The sequence below is a fragment of the Triturus cristatus genome, chromosome 1_2 (genome assembly GCF_964204655.1).
Source record: "Triturus cristatus chromosome 1_2, aTriCri1.1, whole genome shotgun sequence".
In the NCBI taxonomy this organism is placed as follows: Eukaryota; Metazoa; Chordata; class Amphibia; order Caudata; family Salamandridae; genus Triturus; species Triturus cristatus.
Window position 1 is genome coordinate 575,315,043 of NC_140580.1, and position 21,179 is coordinate 575,336,221.

The 21,179-nt window shown below is 45.3% G+C and overlaps 1 protein-coding gene across 5 annotated transcripts in view; it reads right to left on the reverse strand.

Moving 5' to 3' along the window:
* Nucleotides 1-21,179, reverse strand: part of SLF2 (SMC5/6 complex localization factor 2) — a 411,151-nt gene that overhangs the window by 215,382 nt on the left and 174,590 nt on the right. For all 5 annotated transcript variants that reach the window (XM_085606517.1, XM_085606515.1, XM_085606519.1 and 2 more), the window contains one exon: nt 15,918-16,034. In XM_085606517.1, the coding sequence (XP_085462643.1) occupies nt 15,918-16,034 (117 nt within the window). The remainder of the gene's footprint in view (nt 1-15,917; nt 16,035-21,179) is intronic.

Consider the following 21,179-nt stretch of genomic DNA (forward strand, 5'->3'; position numbering starts at 1 on the left):
CGGGGCTTGTAAATCTTCCCCTCTGTCTGGGCCACAGTTGGTAAAGCCCCTGGGGTTTGCTTGGAGTCGGAAGACGATGCACCACTAAGCTCTGCCGGGAGAGAGGTTTCAACAAGGTATCTTGATTTCTTTTCTTTTTTTAAACAAATTTTATTGAAGTTCACAGGTCAATACAAACACATATTGTTCAAGGCTTCGTGGGTAGCAACGTACAAAAGAAAGAGCAATGGTATGACCATGAATAACATTGTTATGGTAAGCTTCCTATGCATGATATTGCCCCTTCCTCCCACCCTCTAAAATTAATATAAAAAGGCAAAGAGAACAAATCTGACATTGTGTCGTAATCGCACAGCATTCGTTCCAGTCATACTTCGACGATTAACTCTATTCTAATGCCCTATAAGGAATGCATTACTTACCTGTAACTGCGGTTATCCAGTATTAGTATCTTTCATAGATTCACATGCCTTATTCATTCCCCGTCGTCGGGATGGGAGTCCCCGGTACATAAATAAAGTAATGTCTCACTAGACATATAGAGTAATAGGCCAAGGGCCTCACCTTAGTAACATCCACGTCCTTTTGTAAAAAAGGACCAAACTTTGGAGAGGAGCCAATCAGCTATCACCAACCTCTAGAACCTTTTTGGAAGGAGCTCTAATCCCTCAGATTTTCATAAGCATAGTGCTAAGTATTTGTATCACAGAGACCCAAGAGAGTCCTTTCACGGGAGGTGGGTGGGTTGCATGTGAATCTATGAAAGATACCAATACTGGATAACCGCAATTACAGGTAAGTAACGCATTCCTTATCCAGTATTAGGGTATCTTTCATAGATTCATATGCCAGAATCAAAGTAGCAAGCAATGATAAGCACATTTCGAAAGGTACAGTATACATGAATTCACCAGATAACATATCAACGTGAAAATAGAAAGTACCAAAAAGCAATGAAACAGCATAGGAATAAAACACAATAGAGAAATGTACGTATAGAAGAAAGGATGGTGGGATGAAAGGAAGGGCTCACCTCTAGTGAAATAGATGACGGTGCACCGCTTGACCCACTGCAGCGTCTTTCATGAGTTCCATATCCAGGCAGTAATGCTTGGTAAATGTATGCGGCGTCTTCCATGTCGCCGCTCTGCAAATGTCCTCAATGGGCACACCTGCAAAAAAAGTAGAGATTGCCCTCGTGGAATGGGCTCGAACTGTGGAAAGCAGGGGATGCCCAGCTTGCTGGTGACAAAAAGTAATAGCTGCGGAGATCCAGCGAGAGATACTTTGTTTAGTGAGTGGGAGACCTTTCCTAGGTCGACTGTAAGCCACAAAGAGTTGGTTGGATTTGCGGAATGTCTGTCTTGTCAATGTAGAATTTCAGGCAGCGTTTAAGATCCAAAGAATGCAGAGTCTTTTCTGCCACTGCTTGAGGATTTGGAAAGAAGGATCGCAACACAATAGGCTCATTGCGATGGAAGTTTGACGGAACCTTAAGGATAAACTTCAGATTCGTGCGTAGTATAACCCGGTCGTGTTTGAATTGAAGGAAAGGGTCTTGAATTGAGAAAGCATGAAGTTCATTCATCCTCCTTGCCGAGGTAAGGGCTAGAAGGAGCGCTGTTATCCAGGAGATGTACTTAAGATCAGCTCTGTGTATTGGCTCAAAAGGGTGTTTCATAAGCGGAGCCAAAACCGTGTTGAGTTGCCATGAAGGAGGTAAAGTCTTTACCGGAGGGAATGTTCTAAACAGGCCTTTAAGGAATTGTTTAATTAAACGATGAGACCACAGAGAAGGGCCTACAAAGGATCTCCTGAAGTGGGATATTGCTGCCAGATTTACTTTAATGGAGGCATGAGCGAGACTAGATTTCACCAGATGAAGAAGGTAAGGCAGTATTTGCTGTGGAGAGGATGAAAGCGGGTGTATTTTGTTTGACTTGCACCAGATACAGAACCTCTTCCATTTTAAGGAATATGTTTTGTTAGTACTATCTGCTCGAGCCCGAGCCAGAACGGCTCTACAGTCCGGAGGTATGTCTAGACCCTGGAACTCTCTGAACTCAGGAGCCAAGCTGATAATCTGAGAGATGCTGGATCCGGATGCGGGACTTGTTGGTTGTTCATAGTGAGAAGAGAGGGAAACGGTTTCAACCGGATCGGCGGTTCCAGGGAGAGAAGGTGAAGCTCCGTGAACCAGTGTTGGCGTGGCCAAGCTGGAGCTAGCAGGATGAACATGCATGGTTCCACTTTCAATTTCCTGAGAACCCTGGGAATCAGGGGAATTGGTGGAAAAGCGTATGCAAAGACGTTGCACCATGCGATCGAAAACGCATTCCGTAGAGATCTCTTCTGAGGATGCCAGCTTGCGAAGTGTTGGCATTTGGCGTTCTGCTTGGTAGCGAAGAGGTCCAGAAGAGGGGTGCCCCATTGAGAGAATATGCGGTTGAGAATCCGCGGATTCAACACCCATTCGTGACATGCTGTTGTCTGCTCAAAGAGTCGGCCAGAACGTTGTGTGTTCCTGGAACATACTCTGCTCGAAGAGAAATATTGTGAAGGAGCAACCAGTTCCAGATTTTTTGCGACTCGTGAGAGAGTGTTAGAGAACGAGTCCCTCGCTGCTTGTTTAAATAGTGCATTGTCGTGGTATTGTCGGTCCGTACAAGCACTAGAGAATTCCTGATTCGTGGTAGGAATGCCAGAAGAGCGAGATAAACCGCCCGTAGCTCCAGGAGATTTAAGTGGAGTTTCCTTTCGGAAAGGGACCATTTCCCGCTGATCTCGAGTTCTTGGAGGAAAGCTCCCCAACCTTCCAGGGACGCATCCGTTGTGATGGTAAGTGGAGAAGCAGGAAGCAAGAAAGGCAAGATTTGAGAAAGGTTCTGAGGGCAAATCCACCACCGTAGAGCCTTTATTATCTGAGGGGTCACCTGGATGACATCGTCGAATGACCCCGTACATTAGACCCATTGAGCTGAAAGCGCTTCTTGAAGAGGGCGCATGTGAAGGCGACAGTGTGGAACTATTAGAATGCAGGAAGACATCATCCCGAGCAGGGATTTGAAAAGGCGCACAGTAAGAGACTTTTTGGATCGTATGCGAAGCGCCAAGGAAAGAAGCTTGTCTTTTCGCTCTTGTGAGGGAACTTTTTCTTCTGGAGCGTGTCGAGAGTAGCTCCCAGGAAAGTTACACGCTGGGAAGGCTGAAGGACGTACTTGTCCTGATTGAGAGTAAGCCCCAAACAATCGAAAAGCCTTAGACAGGCGTCGGAAGACCTGGACGCGCCTTCTAGAGAGGGTGCTTGGACGAGCCAGTCGTCCAGATATGGAAAGACCTGATGGTGTTGTTGTCGGAGATATGCGGCCACCGGAGAAAGGCATTTTATAAAAATGCGTGGCGCCGATTTGAGTCAGAACGGCAGGACACGGAATTGGTAATGCCTGCCCGCTACTGCGAATCTCAAATTTTTTTGTGGTTGCGGTGGATCGGGATGTGAAATAGGCATCCTGAAGGTCTAAAGACACCATGTAGTCGTCCGCATTGAGGAGCTGTAGTACTTCCTGGATTTTAACCATATGAAACGACTGCTTTTTCAGGAATTTGTTGAGATTTCTCAAGTCTAATATCGGTCTCCATTTCTTCTCCCTTTTGCGTATTAGGAAAAAATGGGAGTAAAATCCCTTCCCCTTTTGACGTAGAGGAACTCTTTCTATAGCTCCCTTCTGGAGCATAAGAGAAAGTTCCAGGAGCAGAGCACGTACATTTTTGTGAAGCATAGGTCGGGGAGGAATTTGGGGAGGAATTTGAATGAATTCAAGTGAATGTCCGAATTGAACTAGTTGCAGGACCTAACGGTCCGTTGTTATTTGCTTCCAATTGTTTAGAAAGTGGGAAATTCTTCCTCCAACTGTGGAGGGCAGAGAGGAGTTGGAGACCGGCGGTAGTGGGAAGTCATTACCGCCGAGCAGTGTCTTTCTGTCGACCTCCTTTGCCACGAAAGAAAGACTTAGTGTAGGTGGATTGCTGTTGACGTTGCTGGTATTGTGGCCGATATTGCTGAGTGGAAGAAAAGGAAGATCGGTGTTGGTAATCACCTCTGGCAGATGTCTGACCTCTTCCCCTTGAGCCCCGAAAAGATGGGTTTTGGAATTGGAGGGTACCCAAAGCCCTAGCCGTGTCGGTATCCCTTTTTTATACCCTGTAGAGCTTCATCGATGTGTGTGCCAAAAAGAAGCTGACCATCGTAGGGAATGTCCAAAACTTTTGTTTGTACCTCCGGTCGGAACGAAGTCGCCTTTAACCAACCCTGGCGCCGTAGTACAGCTGCGCCAGCCAGTTGGCGAAATCCAGTAGAGGCGATATCCATCGCACAGTCTATGATCTCTGATGCAGACCGTTCGCCCTCCAGCAAGATCTTTTTTGCTTCTTCCTTTGAGTAATCTGGCAAGGCCGCAAGATATGGAGCAATATCTGCCCACATCTGCCTGTTATAGCGTCCTAACAGTGCCAAGGAATTGGATGCACGCACTGTTAATGCGGACATGGACGAGAAATGCTTGCCGATATTATCAAGCTGTCTACCCTCTTTGTCCGGAGGATCGGTCAGCAAAGCGGAAGGATTTTTTGATTTCCGCTAAGCAGCTTGCGTGATTACTGAGTCTGGTTTAGGATGGCCGGTTAGGCAAGCTGGAGCAGTATCTGGAGCCCTGTATTTTTTATCCAGACGAGGTAATACTGGAGGCACCGAGGAAGGGTTCTGCATTATCTTAACACCCTGATCCCATATGTAATCTATAATAGGGATAGACCTGACAGATTTTTTAAAAGGCTCTTTAAAATCATAGAGGAAGCAATCCTGCTGGTGTGAAGGCATAGGTATTTGAAAACGCTGTGCCGCTTTTTCCATTATGTTGTGAAATCCCACAATGTCCTCAGGAGGCGAGTCAGCTGGAGCAGGCACGGGAGAAGCTGGACAGGGGAGTACATAATCGTCCCACTCATCACGAGTAGATTGGGAATCTTGAAGTTCCCCTTCTTCATGTTGAGCCTCCTCCTCATCGTCTGTAGAAAGTGGAGGTGGTGATGTGACAGGCTCAGACTGCAAGCTTAACGGTGGAGGCCGCGGTCTTGGCGGTGGAGACACAACTGGATGCGGAGATGGAAGTGGGAAATCTCCGCTTATAGTCCGAGATGAGGAATTGCAGATCAGAAACTAGAGAGGCAGGTAAACAAACCATGGGAGGTGGAGGCGGATGGTATTCTTCAGGAGAAACTGCCTGATCTTCCTGCACTTGATCCTTATAGTCTGAACTGTCCTGGTACTTAACGTTATGTTGAGATGGGCTTGTCGCCGTTCGAAACATACTGCCATCATCAGAATCTTCTTCCTCCAAAAGATGTGCTGAGGCAAGAGCTGGACACTACTAGGGGAAGTTAAGCCCGGCATCAGCGTACGTTTTGTGATTTCTAAATGTACGTATGTACTTTTTAGGTTGTAATCCACCGTCGACGGTCCCGTCGACTGGCACCATGGTAGATTGAGGTCCCGTCGTCGACAGTGTCGTCGATGGAGTTTGTAGACGGAGTCCACGTCGACGAAGTGGATGTCGACGGGACAGTCTTCATCGACACAGTCGTCGGCGATCGCAGCGTCGACGGCAATTTGGACGGCGACGATGTCTTCTTTATCTTCAGCGTCGACGAGGCAGACCTACCAGCCGTCGACGATGGAGTCGTCGATGTGGATAATGAACGAGACGCGACAGAAGTTGAAACTGTCGTCGTCAAGGTCACACTCAATGCCGTAGATGGAGATTCTCGTCGTCAAAGCCACCGTCGACGAGGCCGCCGTCGACGGGGTGGAAGAAGGCTTTTTGAAGGCGTGAAGAACTTCCTAAGGAGAAACCTTCGCTGATAGAGCCTTAGGAGGGACCTCTGAAGACTTTTTATGCACCTTCATTTGAGGTGGCTGCGACGAAGGGCCTGGAGAAGCCACCCTTGGTCTTTTCTGAGAGGACTGTGAAGATATTGAAGGGCACTCACTTTCCTCAGAAGACAGTACTGAATTTTTGTCTTTAAGCCTCTGCAGCCAAATTAAGAGGCGTCCCCCACGATCTTTGAGGGTCTTGTAGGAAAAGATACGACATACCTTACAGTCCTTTGAGGAGTGATTCGGATAAAGGCAGTAGAGACAGTCCTTGTGTTGATCGTCCACATGAAGTCTCTTTTTTCCTACAGGAGGCACAAGACATAAAAAGGCCTTTCTTTGGAGTATCTGCCATGAAGAACTGAAGAACTTCCCCCCCCCCCCCGAAGTTGGAATTTTGAAGTAGGAATTTTTAAGTAGGAGCACTGGAAATCCAAAAACAAGGAATGCTGAGCAGAGCTCAGAGGAGACTCCCTTAGCACGACGTGCGGTAGAAAATCTGAGGAACTAGAGCTCCTTCCAGGAAGGTTCTAGAGGGTGGTGATAGCAGATTGGCTCCTCTCCAAAGTTTGGTCCTTTTTTACAAAAGGACGTGGTTATGTTACTAAGGTGAGGCCCTTGGCCTATTACTCTATATGTCTAGTGAGACATTACTTTATTTATGTACCGGGGACTCCCATCCAGATGACGGGGAATGATTCAGGCATGTGAATCTATGAAAGATACTAATACTGGATAACTACCCCCCACCCTCTCCTCCCCCCAGACATGTCACTCTCAGCTCTCCTGATATGCTGCTGTTGTGTTGGGACTTCACTAGTACGGCAAAGGGAACAATGCAATGGGTGATTCACAATGGATGTAATATCATGTTGCTTCTCGTTTCCAAGTGCTCCTCACCAGAATAGACTCTGGAGAATTATACCTAACCCTCCTCTCCAGGAGCATCACCCACAGAATCGTCATCACTGTCACTGTCTGGGATCTTCACTAGCTCTACTAATGCGTCCCATGCTTTAGCCGCATCTAGTGCCATCTCAGTTCCCGCTCTCTTCGCCAATTGCATCCGAACTATTCCGTCACATTCCACCCATTTGACAAATTCTTTATTTCATCTGGCTATGGTGGTGTCCCTCTGTGATTTCCAATGTATAGCGATTTCCTGTTTAGCTAACAAGAGCCCCAGATCTATACATTTACTAGTGATCTTATTTTTAGCCTTTTTGGGAAACCAATGCAATATACATGGCCCCATACTCGGTTCCAAGTCCCTGTCAGTAAGTTCGTTCAGTAAAGTCACTACTTCACTCCAGTAACTAGTGAAGTGCAGGCACCCCCAAAATATGTGAAGGGAGTAAGCTCACTCCCCACTGCACCGTGGACACGCATCTGAGCTAGTATCAAAGTATTTATTAATTTTTGCTGGGGTGAGGTAAGCTCTGTGTAATATGTAAAAGTGCAGCAACTGAAAGCGTGCATTCCTGGTGCTCTTCCACGCCCGTTCCACAATATCATCCCATGCCTTGTCCGGGATCTCTGCCCCCAGATCCACCTCCCATTTGTGTCGCAGTCCTTTCAGGCGCATCAGCATCTCCAGCGTCATACGGCTATATAGGCATGTGACCGCCTTAAATGTTCCTGCCGCCGTTACTATGTATTGACACCCCAGTGCCGTTTTCGGTTCTACAAGGCCCTCCCTCCAGTGTTTACGAATAGCCATAGTGAGTTCTGCCTGTAATAAAAAGTCCCCCCCCCCCCCCCAGCAGGCCAGATTGCTCCTGTAAGCCATTAAAGGGAAGCATCATACCATCTTCTTACAAATCTCCGATAGTAGACAGGCCTTTCTCTTACCAACTAGCCAGCCCCCTCCCGGTCCCGCCATGAAGTAACACCCCGCACATGGATAGTGGGATGTCAGGCGCTTGCAGGACTTCAATCCTTGCCCTTTTCAAGCTCCTTTTCCAACACTGTAGAGCTGTTTTGAGGTCCCCTTGGAGGTTGCGGATGGGGACAGGGAGGTTCAGTACAAATGTTCATCCCTGGTGCTCTATCCCTCTTTTCTGCAGTTCCTCTCATCTGATCTGCTGTTTTGCGTGAGCCATTACAATTGGGCTGCTAAATAATAGGCTTCGAAATCAGGTACTGCTCATCCCCCCGCTGACCGTGAACGCATCAAAACTGTCAACGCTACTCGCCGTCTACCAACACCCCACGGGAAACCCGTAATCATGGTCTTAAGTTGTTCGCGCCGGGATACAAAGAGGCAAGGTCCCAAAATAATACATAAGTCTTGGGGAGGGCCACCATTTTAAGTAAGGCCACCCGTCCAGCCACTGATAGTGGGAGCGTCCCCCAAAAATCAAAACTACCCTTCAGTCCTCCGATTATTCTGCCGATGTTTCCCTCCAATAAATCACTGTGCATGGTATATTCACGTGCCTAAATACGTCCAGCATCTATATTCCCATTTCACCCCGGCTGTGTCTTGCGGGCTTAACCTTTCCCCCACAGTTAGGAATAAGCAGGACTTCGTCCAAGTCACCCTTAGTCCAGCCATCGTGCCAAGGTTAAGGAGGAATGCCTTCGCCCCTTGGAGCTCTTCTCTCGTATTCGCCAGAAACATCAGCAAATCATCTGCAAACAGGGCTATATGAGGAGTCTGCCCACGCACGTTTAGGCCCTGGTAATGCTGTCCTGGCCTTGGCCGCCTATAAACAAGGTATCTTGATCCCCTGGGAATGATCTGTAACAGCAGGCAATAAGCCTGACACCCGGGCCAGAAGATGGCTGATCCTAAGCCCCCTTGATGCATTAGAGTAAGGCCACATTAAAAGTAGCAGCGGTCCTGAGACCACCAAAGTAGGTTGCAATGTCCAAGTTAAGACATCTGACCTAGCCTCTACTGTGGGTAATGGCTCCAACACTCATGCTGCTTTTCTTGGAACTGCATGGAAAGAGGCTACCTCAGGATATTCTAGCGCAGAGGCGTACTCCATCTCAGTTTCAGAGGGTGTCAAGATCACTGCCGTTATTAAGAGCCCAGTGGTCAGCAGTGTCTGATGATGCAGGAGTTAGTAAGTTGGCAGCTTCCCTCTGGATCGGTGAGAACAGCCTTAGTCTTCAGGGCTTAATGACGAGGAGGGGCTGGCACTGAAGACTGCTCCGGTGTTGACATCGGTGGCACTGGTAGAGCAGGCACTGACTGGGGTCTTGGTGCTTAAGCAGCTAAAGCCAGTATCAACATTGTGCCCTGAGAGGATCTCTTGAATTGAAGGGCACACAGAGGGCGAACCCGCCCATTTCAGGGTCCTGAAATGAAACCAATGAGCCAGCAAGCACCCCAGAGGTGACTGCTGCATTCATGAAGATTCCCATCATGGCATGCAAGAACCTCCAGGTGGACTGGGATAGGCGCGTGGGCCAGGTAGAGCAATGAGGTCAGTACCAGCAAAAAGGCTGGATATTGAGCTAACACTGATGCTCAAGCAGGAGGAGGAGGAGGTGCTGCTAACGGCTGAGTGGCCTGGGGTGGAGTAACGTCTACCAACTCATCAAGGTAAACTACTACATAAGTGGGAGCAACGTCGAGTGGTACATTCTTCCCATCTCCTCTACTTAGGTCTCCTCTTTTTCTTGTGTGACTTGAAAGAGGGAGAAGAGCAGAACTTCAAGCCTGACCTCAAACATGAATGTCATTGGTCTTGATGCTTGTCGCCCATGAATGCTCTGAAAAGCCAGTTCTCGTGCTATGTATCCATCTTGGCATGCATGAGGCTGCATTTCTCACACAATTTGGGAGTTGTGCTTCGGCCCCAAGCACAACAGGCAGACATGTGGGAGGGGTTGAAAATGGACAAATGTTCATGAAAGGAGGGCTAGGGCTTAAACTAGGACTACTTAGGTGGTGACAACTTTAATTAGTGCACACGTTGTAAGAATCGGAGGGAAAATTGTGAAGGAAGCTCCGTGATGAAGGGTTAAAAAGATTTATTTAAAAAAAGGATAAAGATGAATGAACGTCAGGGTGCCATGGTGGTGCTACATGGAGCCAGTGAGGTCACATCTCTGTTGCATACAGCAGAGAAATGGAACAAGTGCCACCTACTGGCACAGCGAAGATATTTCAAAGTTTCCGGATTGAGTTAAACGCCTGGGGTTAATCAAAAGGTGAGGCATGTGTAATATCCATTAAAAATGTATTTAAGTACAAAGCTTATATTTAATTTAAAACCATCAATTTTGAGGATTACAGTAACATAACTTTATATGTTAAACTTAAAAAAAAAAAAGTCTTTATTATCATTTTTAGGACAGCCTCAAAGGAATCTATGTTCAGGTTTTTACATATTGTGGGATTGTCTCATTTAGGTCAAAAGTCACCATGAAGTTGTAAAATAAATTAGTTGTGGAAAAGCAGCTGTCTCAGGGGGATGGAAATCCAACACTGGGCATAACAATTCAATACTTGTACTACAACCTTTCTTCGATTATTAAAAAAAAAAAAGAAAAAAATACTAAATTTCCTCTAACCACTTTAGAAGCTCTTCTATACTTGATGAAATGCATCCACAAGCTACAGTCTGTAGGACCCATTGTCAGAGAAGTTCAAGAAGTGTGGATATAACTTTTCTTGTACTGGGCTGATGAAGTCAGAGAAAATGCAACATCCATCATTTTAACCACAGCGCAACCTCTGCCGTATCATCCCTGCCTACAAAATTAGCATCTTTGCGGTGCCTTTGAGAACCCACATGGCTGGTAATATGCTAAAGAGTAGAGGCCTGCGTGTTTCTCTCATTCCTAGCACTGAACAAATCAGACGTTGTGGGGGTTTGACTGTACTGTTGTTCAGTGTGCTTATTTCACATCAAGGCAGTGTTTTCCACAATAGTAAGAAACTGTTTCATTCCAGGCTCTGGGGCAGCAGTGAGGTTAGAAGCGAAGATGAGGATCCAACTAACACAAGGGGATATTTTGCAAGGCCAGTGCAGTGAAGCACACACCATACTCAGAAAACACAGCAGCAGCCAGCACCAACATGCCATAAACAAGATTAGGTAAAATTAGCTAGGACATATTCACATTTTATAGAGCAATTAATGTTAAACCGCTAGAAATTCTTGGCTGGAGACAAGAGACTAAATTGCATTCATGACCAATCACAATCACTGGTGCTGGACTGTTGGATCACACATAGTGTATGTGTGTGCAATGTTATTACTGCCCACTTGCGCATAAGAAATTGTGCGTGCTACTACTAGTTGAAATACAGAAAATAAATTGGTAAAATGTGCTCTCTCAATCCACATTAAGCTTAATCACATTTTTATAAATTGCACAGACACCAAACATGATACTTTGTGTGTTACGGACAACTAGTTTCCAACTATGTTATCAAATGGTTCAATGGATCTTTATTTGTGGTTTGCACTCAGAATGTCACATCCACTAAAGATTCAGGTCCCTCCCTCCTACCTACATGATGCAGGCTAGACTAGATGGGAGTGCTCTCTCATTGATTACTGTATATGTGCCTAATGTTGATGACCCCACTTTTACTTTAGGCTCCAGAACCGGATTGGTTCAGATGGTTGACGGCCCGCTCCTTTGGTTGGGAGATTTAAATTGTTTGTTGAATGGGGACCAGGATATGCGTCCTCCCAGGGAAGACACAGCCAAGAGGCATGACGTGAGGTTTCATTTTGGACTGTTGACGCTTGGAGGGCTCCGACCATTGGACAGTGTCTTTACCTGCCATTCGCTTGCCCACTACAATTTCAGTAGGCTGGATAAGGTGCTGGCAGCTGGATTTTCAGTTGAGAGCCTACTGGTGCTGCACTCAGTCTGTAATTTGTAAGATCATTCACCAGTGCTCTGTGAGATGGACTGGGGGTGTGGGGTTGGCATACAAACTCGGAATTGCCATTTCTTGGCGGATGTGGTGGGCAGAGATATGCTGTAGCAGTCTTTTACTCATATTTGCATGCTAATTGGGGCTCAACTGGTGCTCATGCAGTCGAAGGGGAAGCCGCAAAGGCTATAATGAGGGGGCAGAGATTTATGGGGTGTTTAGGCAACTTCTGCAGGAGTTGCACATTGAGGAGTAAGAACTGGCAGGCTTGCAGAGTCTAGACCTGACCAACCCAGATCATCAACCGGATGAGGAGAATAGCGGAAAAGTGGGATAGGCTGGATGCGTACACACATTACAGACAGCGACTGCATAGGGAGAGAGATAAACAGAGTAGGCTGCTGGCTTGGTTACACTGAAGGAAGAGTGCTCCGCCCCCATGTGCTTCATCTGATAGAAACGGAAGGAGTGGTGGCGACTTCACAGTGTAAGAGGTGGCGGCCTTTCAGCGACACATGAATGGGGTGCGGGGGGGGGCACACGTAGCTCAGTTAATCAGATTAGGGCTTTCCTGGGTCCTCTGGATTAGCCCCAACTAGGCTCAGTGACAGTGGGAGGAACAGGACGCGGAAGTTAAACTGGGGGAGTTTAGGTAGGCACTACGTGTGCTCCCTAAGAAAAACTCCCCATGGGGGGAGGGGGGGGGGGGACTGATTCCCAGCAGAATTTTCAGGGATTTACAGTGTTACTGACTCAGCCCTTATTAGAGGTCTTCTTGGAAGCAAAGCAAAAAGTAGTCCTTCCGCATAGTATGTGTCAGGGCCTTAGATGCCTCCTGCCTAAGCTGAGGGGGGGGGGGGGGGGGAGTATCTCTGATCCTGCATCGTATCGACCGCTCACGATGATAAACACTGATATCAAAATACTACGTAAGCTCTTCGATTCTCGACTAAGCACGGTGGTGTCTGGTCTGGTTCATGTCGATGAGTGTGGGTTTATTCCTAGCAGCAGCAAAACTTTGAATCTGAGGCGCCTTGCGAATGTGCTCCATGAGGTCGAGGACAGCCAGGAGGACACAGTGTTCACCTCCATTAATAATGAGAAGGTGTTTGCTACAATGGACCGGGGTATCTTTAGGAGGTTATGAGAGTCATTGGGTTCAGGCCTCAGTTTTAAGCAAGGATTTGACTGTTAGACACTGGTCATAGGGCGAGGGTGGGCCATATAGGCCCAATCAGTGAGATATAGGGCACGGTACTCGACAGGGATGCAAGCTCTCGCCTCTTTTGTTAGCCCTGGTAATCGAGCCATTGGCAGTGCAGGTCCGAAGGGTGATGAATGAGAGGGGGATAGAGGTGTGGCACTCTAGAAATATACTACTCTAAGCTGATGAAGCTTTGTTTTACCTTAGGGAGCCTTGGACTTCATTGGGGGTATTGTTGGAGGTGCTGCGCGAGCACAGGGAGTTGTCTGGCCTCCAAATAAACAAAAGTAAGTCCTTGGTGTTTAGACTGTCAGCTCTGGCTTGAGTGCCCAGTGAACGGTTGCCAGACTTGGAGTTGAGGTGGGATATGGAGACGTTTTGTTATCTTGGCATGATGGTTGCGGATACGCACAAGAAACAGCTATAGTACAATGTTGAGCGGGCCACAGGCTCCTTGTGGACCATTGTCTGGCTTTGGAAGACCTTACCGTTATCACTTATGGGTAGAGTAGCAGAGTTTAAGATGGTGTCTCTTCCACAATGCCTGTATGTGAAGCAGAATTAATTGTGCCCCATGCGCATTGGAGTGTTCTATCAGCTGAATTCCCTCCTCACCTCGTTCATCTGGGCAGGAAGCCAGAGTAGAGTAGGTCGCTTGACACTGAGGGGTTACGAGTGTGCGTGCCGAATCTGGAATAATATTACGCCTCTCGCATGCCACACACGGCAAAATGGTTGGAGGAGGGGAACAATTTGAAGTATCTCCTGGCAGGTATGGTGGAAGGGACCAAGCTCCCTACGATTTTTTTTTTTTTTTAAACAATTTTTATTAACAATAATTTTGCACCTTTCCTCATACAGAGTTCATGTTCAAGACTCAGGTTGTAATCATCTCTGTCAACATTAACATAGGTGATACCACTTTGTAACGGCCATACGTCATCTGTACATACAACACAGGTAGCCTCCTGCAAGCATTCCCATACGTGGACCCCATCCCCTCTAATAGTGAAGTGTACCTTCTGCATTATTCGCTGAGGTCGGACTCTGATCCCGACAACGGGGGTTCGCATATATGACCCTTGAATGTGTTCCATTTTCCCCATATCCTCTGCCATCGCCGGGGGCAACCCCTATTACCACATACCACCTTCTCCGCTACCATGGCGCCATCTAAGTCACAACACCACCATGCGTGCGAGGGGATTGCTTGCGCCCCCCAGTGTCGTGCAATATTCCTCTTTGCCAATACTAGTCCTATGGGCACCCAGGTTTGTTCAGCGTGGTTTAGGTCTGTATCATCCCATATATTCAATAAACACATCTGAGGCTCAGGGGGAACCTCATGACCGGTTACTCTGGAGACCGTTGCCATAACCTCCCTCCAATATCCGGCAATGGCAGGGCAGTCCCAAATCGTATGAAAAAAGGTACCCTGGAGGCCGCATCCCCGCAGGCAAAGCGGATCAACCGCCCTCCCCATTTTATGTAGCGTGGATCTAGTGTAGTATATCCGGTGCAGTATTTTAAGCTGCACCAATTTTAGTTTGGACGAAACCGCCACTTCCCGCGGGGACGCAGTCGCCTCCTGCCATTCGTGCTCATCCATGTCCCCTATGTCTACCTCCCATTTCCGTTTGAGAAGGCTCCCTGCGATTTTGATGGTGAGGTCAGGGGAGTCCTCCGCAGCACTATGTGGTGAGTCAGACTGCTGCGGTGTAAAAAAGGTTAGTGACCGTGGTAATTAGAAGCTACCAATATGGATTTTGGTTCCATTTCGCCAGAAGGAGTAGGCCAAGTCATACCAATCTTGGAGCGAGGGGGGTTGCCAGTTGCAGACCTGTATCCAAATTAGGTATTTAGGTCTTTTGAGGATGTTCAGAATCAGCTTGTGGTAGGTCCAGGACAATTCCTACACTAAGCGGGTGTATCCAATTTGGTAAGTGTTCTCTGGTCGTCTTATCCTGCGGCGGCCGACTACCTCGGCTACATTGGGCGCGATATTGATACTAGAGTCTAGGCAGCACCTCTTTTCAGAGATCTATAAAGCAATAAAGGCAGATGCGATTAGAGGACATTTGAGAGTGAAGAATATTTGGGAGGCAGATCTCGGGGCACCTATTTGAATGTGGAATGGGCCAGGAAATGTGAGCTATTGAAGACAGTGTTCAGTAACACCCAGTTCAAAATAATTCACTTTGATTTTCTGCATCGCAACTATAGGACTCCTATGCGCTTGCATAAAATTAATCTCAAGTGCATTTCAGCGTGTTCTCGGTGTGCAGCAGTAGAGGCGGACTTTATGCACATTGCGTGGGGTTGCTTGCAGGTACGTGCCTTCTCGGAAGAGTAATTGGATGGTTGGAAGGGACTACCACTCTGTCCTGTTAACCCACAAATCAGCTATGTTTGTTGGGTCACCTTGTCCTCCCCAAGAAGCATAAAATTACAATCCGGTTTCTACAATTGGCCGTTGTATTAGTGGGTTGCCATCAGGTGGATGGGAGTTCGAGCTACCACGAAGGAGCTATAGGTTAGGGATGTTTCGTAAAAGTCTGTGGCAGAAAAAACTCAAATGCGATGTGCCTGGTTTGATGCCAAACTTCGTTGATTTGGAAATCTGGGGCACACTGTCAATCGTTTTTGGGATCAGAGGGAGGAGTATCAGGGGATGAATAACAGGGAGTGAGAGGTTACTATAGCTGGGTGGTGTGGGTGCGATTGGGCGGTGGGACCGGAATACACTAGCCTTGTGTTCTTATTTTATGGCATCTGGTTGCGGCCCTTGCCTCCCATGATGCATCTTAATACTGTAATATTTAACTTTATGCGAGCCAGGAGTGGCTCTGATGCTCTTTTATTTTTCCTTGTGGACGTGTTGTATGTTAGTTGTTTATAAAGTGACAAAACGAAATACTGGAACAATCATTAACCTATGCTCTTCGGAAAGTGTCCCCTCCTCATCTGTGTTCGGTTCATCTGCAAATGGGCAGAATATGCCCATTCCCTGTTCGATGTCACCCTTCAGTTTCTGCTCCAGATCATCTAATCTGAGAAACAGGAAAGAAAATGCGAATGTCAAACATAGAAAATGAAGGGCATGTAGATTAAACAGTCATAGCACTACCAAAATAAACATATTCTTTGGTATGTTAATAGAGTCTATTACTGTAATGTTTCACAGATATAGGCTAGAACAGAGTTCATAAAAACTGGATCCACAAGACTACTCAGGGGATCCTGGACGGTTTTACAAAATTAAATAATAATTAATACATTAAAATTATTAACATATATACAAGTACAGAAGCAAAATTGAAAGACTAAACTTTTAACATATTGGATTGTGAATTTAACAAAATACTTGATCATTTGTATGAGGTATACTTGTTTTTGTATGTTTATGTATTGTTTTGAGGCTCAAATCACAGAAATTGCTTAGGCCCAGGGCCCACAGGTTCCCAGAATGACTCAGTAGGGATCCCCAGATTCAATTAATGATTCAGTAGAGATCCACAGGAGTCAAAATGTTAAGAACCGCTGGGCTAGAACATAGCGGTTCTAGTCCAGCGCAGATGCAGATTTGCAAGCTCTTCCATGAAACAGTTGCCTCATACGTCCTACAAAATATACAGATACGAAATACTGAACGCATCATCAAAAGAAATGGGTATATAAACTAAAGGTACAATGGCCATTAAAGTGAATATAATTATTTATCTGCTAACAATACTCATGCACTGGTTTCTTTATGAAATTGAAGGACCGTAAACATTCAGATGGGAATCCTTTGAGGCAAATAGTCAATATTCACATTTTAACAGTTTATTGTCATCAACAAAACCAAGCCATTTGGCGAACGGAAATAAGGTTTTAGGAATGGTTTATTCCAACCTGCTGTTACCCTGATGACCAACCACCTCCACTCCCAATCCCCATCCTAAATGATGATTGAATGTACATTGTCAGAATCGAACTCAAGGGCAAGGTAAGGTGGTAGTAAGAGAACCAATGCTGGAAACCTAAACTGGTACTCAACTTAATTTTGACAAGTAGCTAATCTTTTATAAAGCTGGCTGTTTTTTTTTTTTGGGGGGGGGGGGGGGGGTTCAATAGAGCAGCTAGCAGCCAACACCTGGGAGGTTGGGTACCGAAGGTCGCTACCTTTCAGATTTGAGACAATAGTATGCTTCTTAGGAATGCTGCAGTGGTAGGGTTTCCTCACACAACATTTTCTATAACACATCCTGATAAATGCAAAATTACTTTTTGTGTGTGGGCTAATACAATGCAATGTACAAACTATTTATCCATTGCAGTTTTGCAGTCTGTGACAAGTTACAAAACTTAGAGCACTTTGGAAATCAATATATGAAGAGCTGATTTAGCAGAATTTGGTTGATTGGATACAAAATGAGGTACAGCAAAAATAACTAGCCAGATTAAATTTGGGAATAGTCCTACTGAAATTTACAAGTCTTGCTTGGACACTATGAATCAGAATATAGAGCTCAGTATCTAGGAACATGTGCCTCATTCTTTGTTGATCACCACAACAGCTGTCTTAAAAGTCTAACATGGTGAAACCTTCAAAGTAGCATCACATCCTATTAGGAAAGATTAATTTGTTTGGTAGTATTTCTATGGAAGCATGAAGTATACCAAGAAGTCTTCATGTATCATGCATGGAAACACCTAATCGGGTTTGCAGGTACTTCAAGTTTTTATTTTGATACGAGGCACAATCTGGTCAGCTTACCTTAATAGGCAGTATTCATAGAAAGGATTATAACAGGCTCATCACCTCCATGCACACGACACACACATAAAAGGACCAAACACCACATGAACCAGATTCACAGAATATGGACAACTGTAAATGATCCAGTCTTTCCTCCTAGATAACAAATAGGAATAAGCAGCGCGGAGTGTTAAATTAGCAACTTTCTTCCAATGCAGCTACAGTTGTCTGCATTCCTCCCACAGTCAGTAATACTGGGTTGCCTGACCGAGCAGGCAGCATGGAATCTTTCGTAGAAAAAGAATAGACACTTTGTAGCTCAGTTTAGGTATCTTTAATGTGCTTTTTCTTCTCGTATGGCCTCAAAAGTAAAAACTCATACTAGGGTCTTGGAAATCTGGTCCTATTTTCCTAATATACAGAATTATAGGTAGAGCAAAAACAGACTTGTGTTTTGTGATTACATAAGTAGCCGAGATGCACAGATCAAGCATCAGTCTCATATGCTCTGCCTTACAACATTTTTTATGTCATTGTACACTGCCTTACGTGTAACTCTGGTAAACTACAACTGCACAGATACTGCGCTGATAGGTCAGCGCAGGAGTGAAGATAAATAAAGTTACTTATCTGCAAGTTTAACTGTCATGGTTATTCCCTCCAAATCCATAAATAATATCTCTGTTAACCGGCAGGATCTCCAAAACATTTTCTATAGCATATTTTTTTACATGCAAAAAACCAAACAGGTCTATTGGAGATAACCTGTTCTAACTTTCTTTTTTTTTACTTTTAAATACAGAACCTCCAAATAGCCAAAAAAGATCAAGAGTATATTTAAATGAACACACCACTGTTTCTAACGCTATTAAAATAAATACATGATTAAAAATGTGTCTCAAGATGGCTATAAAGCCACTGCATCTTTAAGCATTCAAACAGGTTGGGCAGCTTTCCATTATGCAGTGCTTGGTAAATGAGGCCACTTGTTTTAGGAAACGCAACACAGCAGTAAGATGCGGAGACCTGTAGCAATCAACTGTGCTTTTGGAGCATGGGGATGCAGGTGGATTGTTTATGGATTGAGAGACACATAACCATGACCGAGACCTAGGATAACAGATAAGTAACCTTCCCTTTTGAGTCTTGGGGTTCTCTTCAATACCCAAGGACAGCGGAGTAAAGTAGTGAGCTAAAACAAAATACTTGTGTTAGAAGAGGAGGCCTCCAAAATATAGAACAGTGTTAAATATGTAAAATCCAACAACTATATGACATAAAGAAACCTGGCTAGCTTGGGTATCCGTAATATAAACAATACAATAATGCTTACCAAATGTATGAGCCTACCTCCAAGTAGCTGCTTTACAAATGCTGGCAATGGGGACATTTAATTAACACAGCAGTAGCTGCCTTCCCAATTCAAAGGAGTACTTTGATGGCATAAAATCATCCAAGGCAGCACCCATCTAGCTATGTTTTGTTTAGTGGTACGGAGTCCTATGTGAACTACCCTATAGTTACAGAATAACAATTGTGATTGCCTGATCCTCTATATTTTATGTATGTAATATTTCACAGCCCTTTGCTTATCTTTTGTGTACGTGGGCTTTTGGGACTTTTCTGCAAGAGAAGGATCCACGAAGGACGGAAGACAGCCTGATTATTGTGGATATTAAAAAAAGTTACCTGCAGCGAAAAAAGTAGGTGTGCAAAGAGCTTTTACTGTAGCAGAATACCAAACATGGTTCCTCTATACAGACTGCCTGAAGTTTGCTCCCAGTCATGGCAACAAAAAAAAGTATTTTCTATAGCAACAGTTAATGACTTGTGCACGGGACCAAATGAGGACAGCATCAATTAAGAAATGAGAATATTTAGTTATGAGGTCAAAGAGGGCGTTCTAATCAGTGGCAACTTTTCTGAGGCTCATTAGGAAATCTTTAATCACTTGAATGGTGAAAAAGATGCCCAAGCGGAGAGTTTCCTGTAAGTAGCAAATTCACTTTGTTGGCAAATAATTGAAAGCCATTTATCCTTATTAAATCTAGCAGCACATGCTTTTCCAAGCATGTTCTCTGAGCCACCAGAGTATGGAGACATCAGTTGCAGAACTTCTTTCACTATAAGATGTGGTGAAGGAGTAGAGGGATGCTTCAACTGAGTCAAGAGATTGCTGCCACTATCTAGTAAGTTCGAATGGCTGTAGAGTATGTACTCAGGAGCCCAACACTCAAGTTCAGCAACTGTAGGCTGTGATTAAGCTCTCGTTAGAAATCCTGGTGATAAGGTCCAGTCTGCAGGTAAGCATCTTGTGTTGCTGGATGGAAGGATGAAGTAGGTCCTAGTACCACAAATGTCTCGGCCAGTCTGGCGCAACCAGAATCTGTCACACAAAGAACTGCTGCTTGCCTGAAGTCTCCAGATGTGCCTTAAATTAGAGGCCAAACTCTTTCTCCAGGAATAGTAGCATACGTTTTCACAAGGACTAATGTCCCAGTTATAATTCCACACAACTTTGTTGGGTCATAAAAAAGCCAAGACAGATGGGCCCCAGGTCGAAAGGTCTTCCAACGGCACTGCTTACAGCTAATCTTGAGTTTTCGCCAAAGGTCTTAACCCCGCTGTGTAACAACTGATTGGCCACTGGAACCATTACAGAATCCTGGAGAAGGATCATAGGCTATTGAATTTATAAAATTGGAATCTAGCAACTATATGCTGATCGCCCTTATAGACATTGAAGCAAAGTTCTTCTCCAGGCTTCTGCTTAAGGACCTCGAAGCATGGGCAGACCAACACAGCCGTGTTCCATCAAATCAGGCAGGCTCTCGTCCAGGAATCAGACAGACTTTCGCCCAGGGAACAGGACTACACCAATTCTCATGGCACTATCAGTCATAATGGAGTATTCCCTAGCACAAAAAAACCCTCTGTGCATGCTTTGTGGACTTGAGCTACACATACAACAAGGTCCTGAAAAGTACTCTATGGACACATTGGAATTGATGGGGGAATCCACCCTTTATTACATCTGAGTGACAGTAAAGCTAGGAGATGGCTCAATAACCAGAAAGCAAATTCTAACAAAGGATGGACTGAGACAGGTTTGCATATTAGCTCACCTTTTATTTAAACTTTTTACCGCTGATCTAAATGGTACATTGAGTGGGGTAAATTCAAAACCCCACCTCCTGGGTGGACCTTGATCAGACTGTTGCTTGCAATATGCAGACAATATAGTACTCCTCAGGAAGCCACCAATTGGCCTACAAAGATTAACTCCTGCATTCTCAATATAAACGATGAACAGGATGGAAATGAATATTGGAAAATACAAGTGATTGTTGGCCATCAACTTAATAAAAACTTTGTTTGGTTCTCAGAGAAGTAATTGGTCACAACTACAACTTAAACATAGTTAAGAGTAATTTCTGACAACCGAAACAATTTC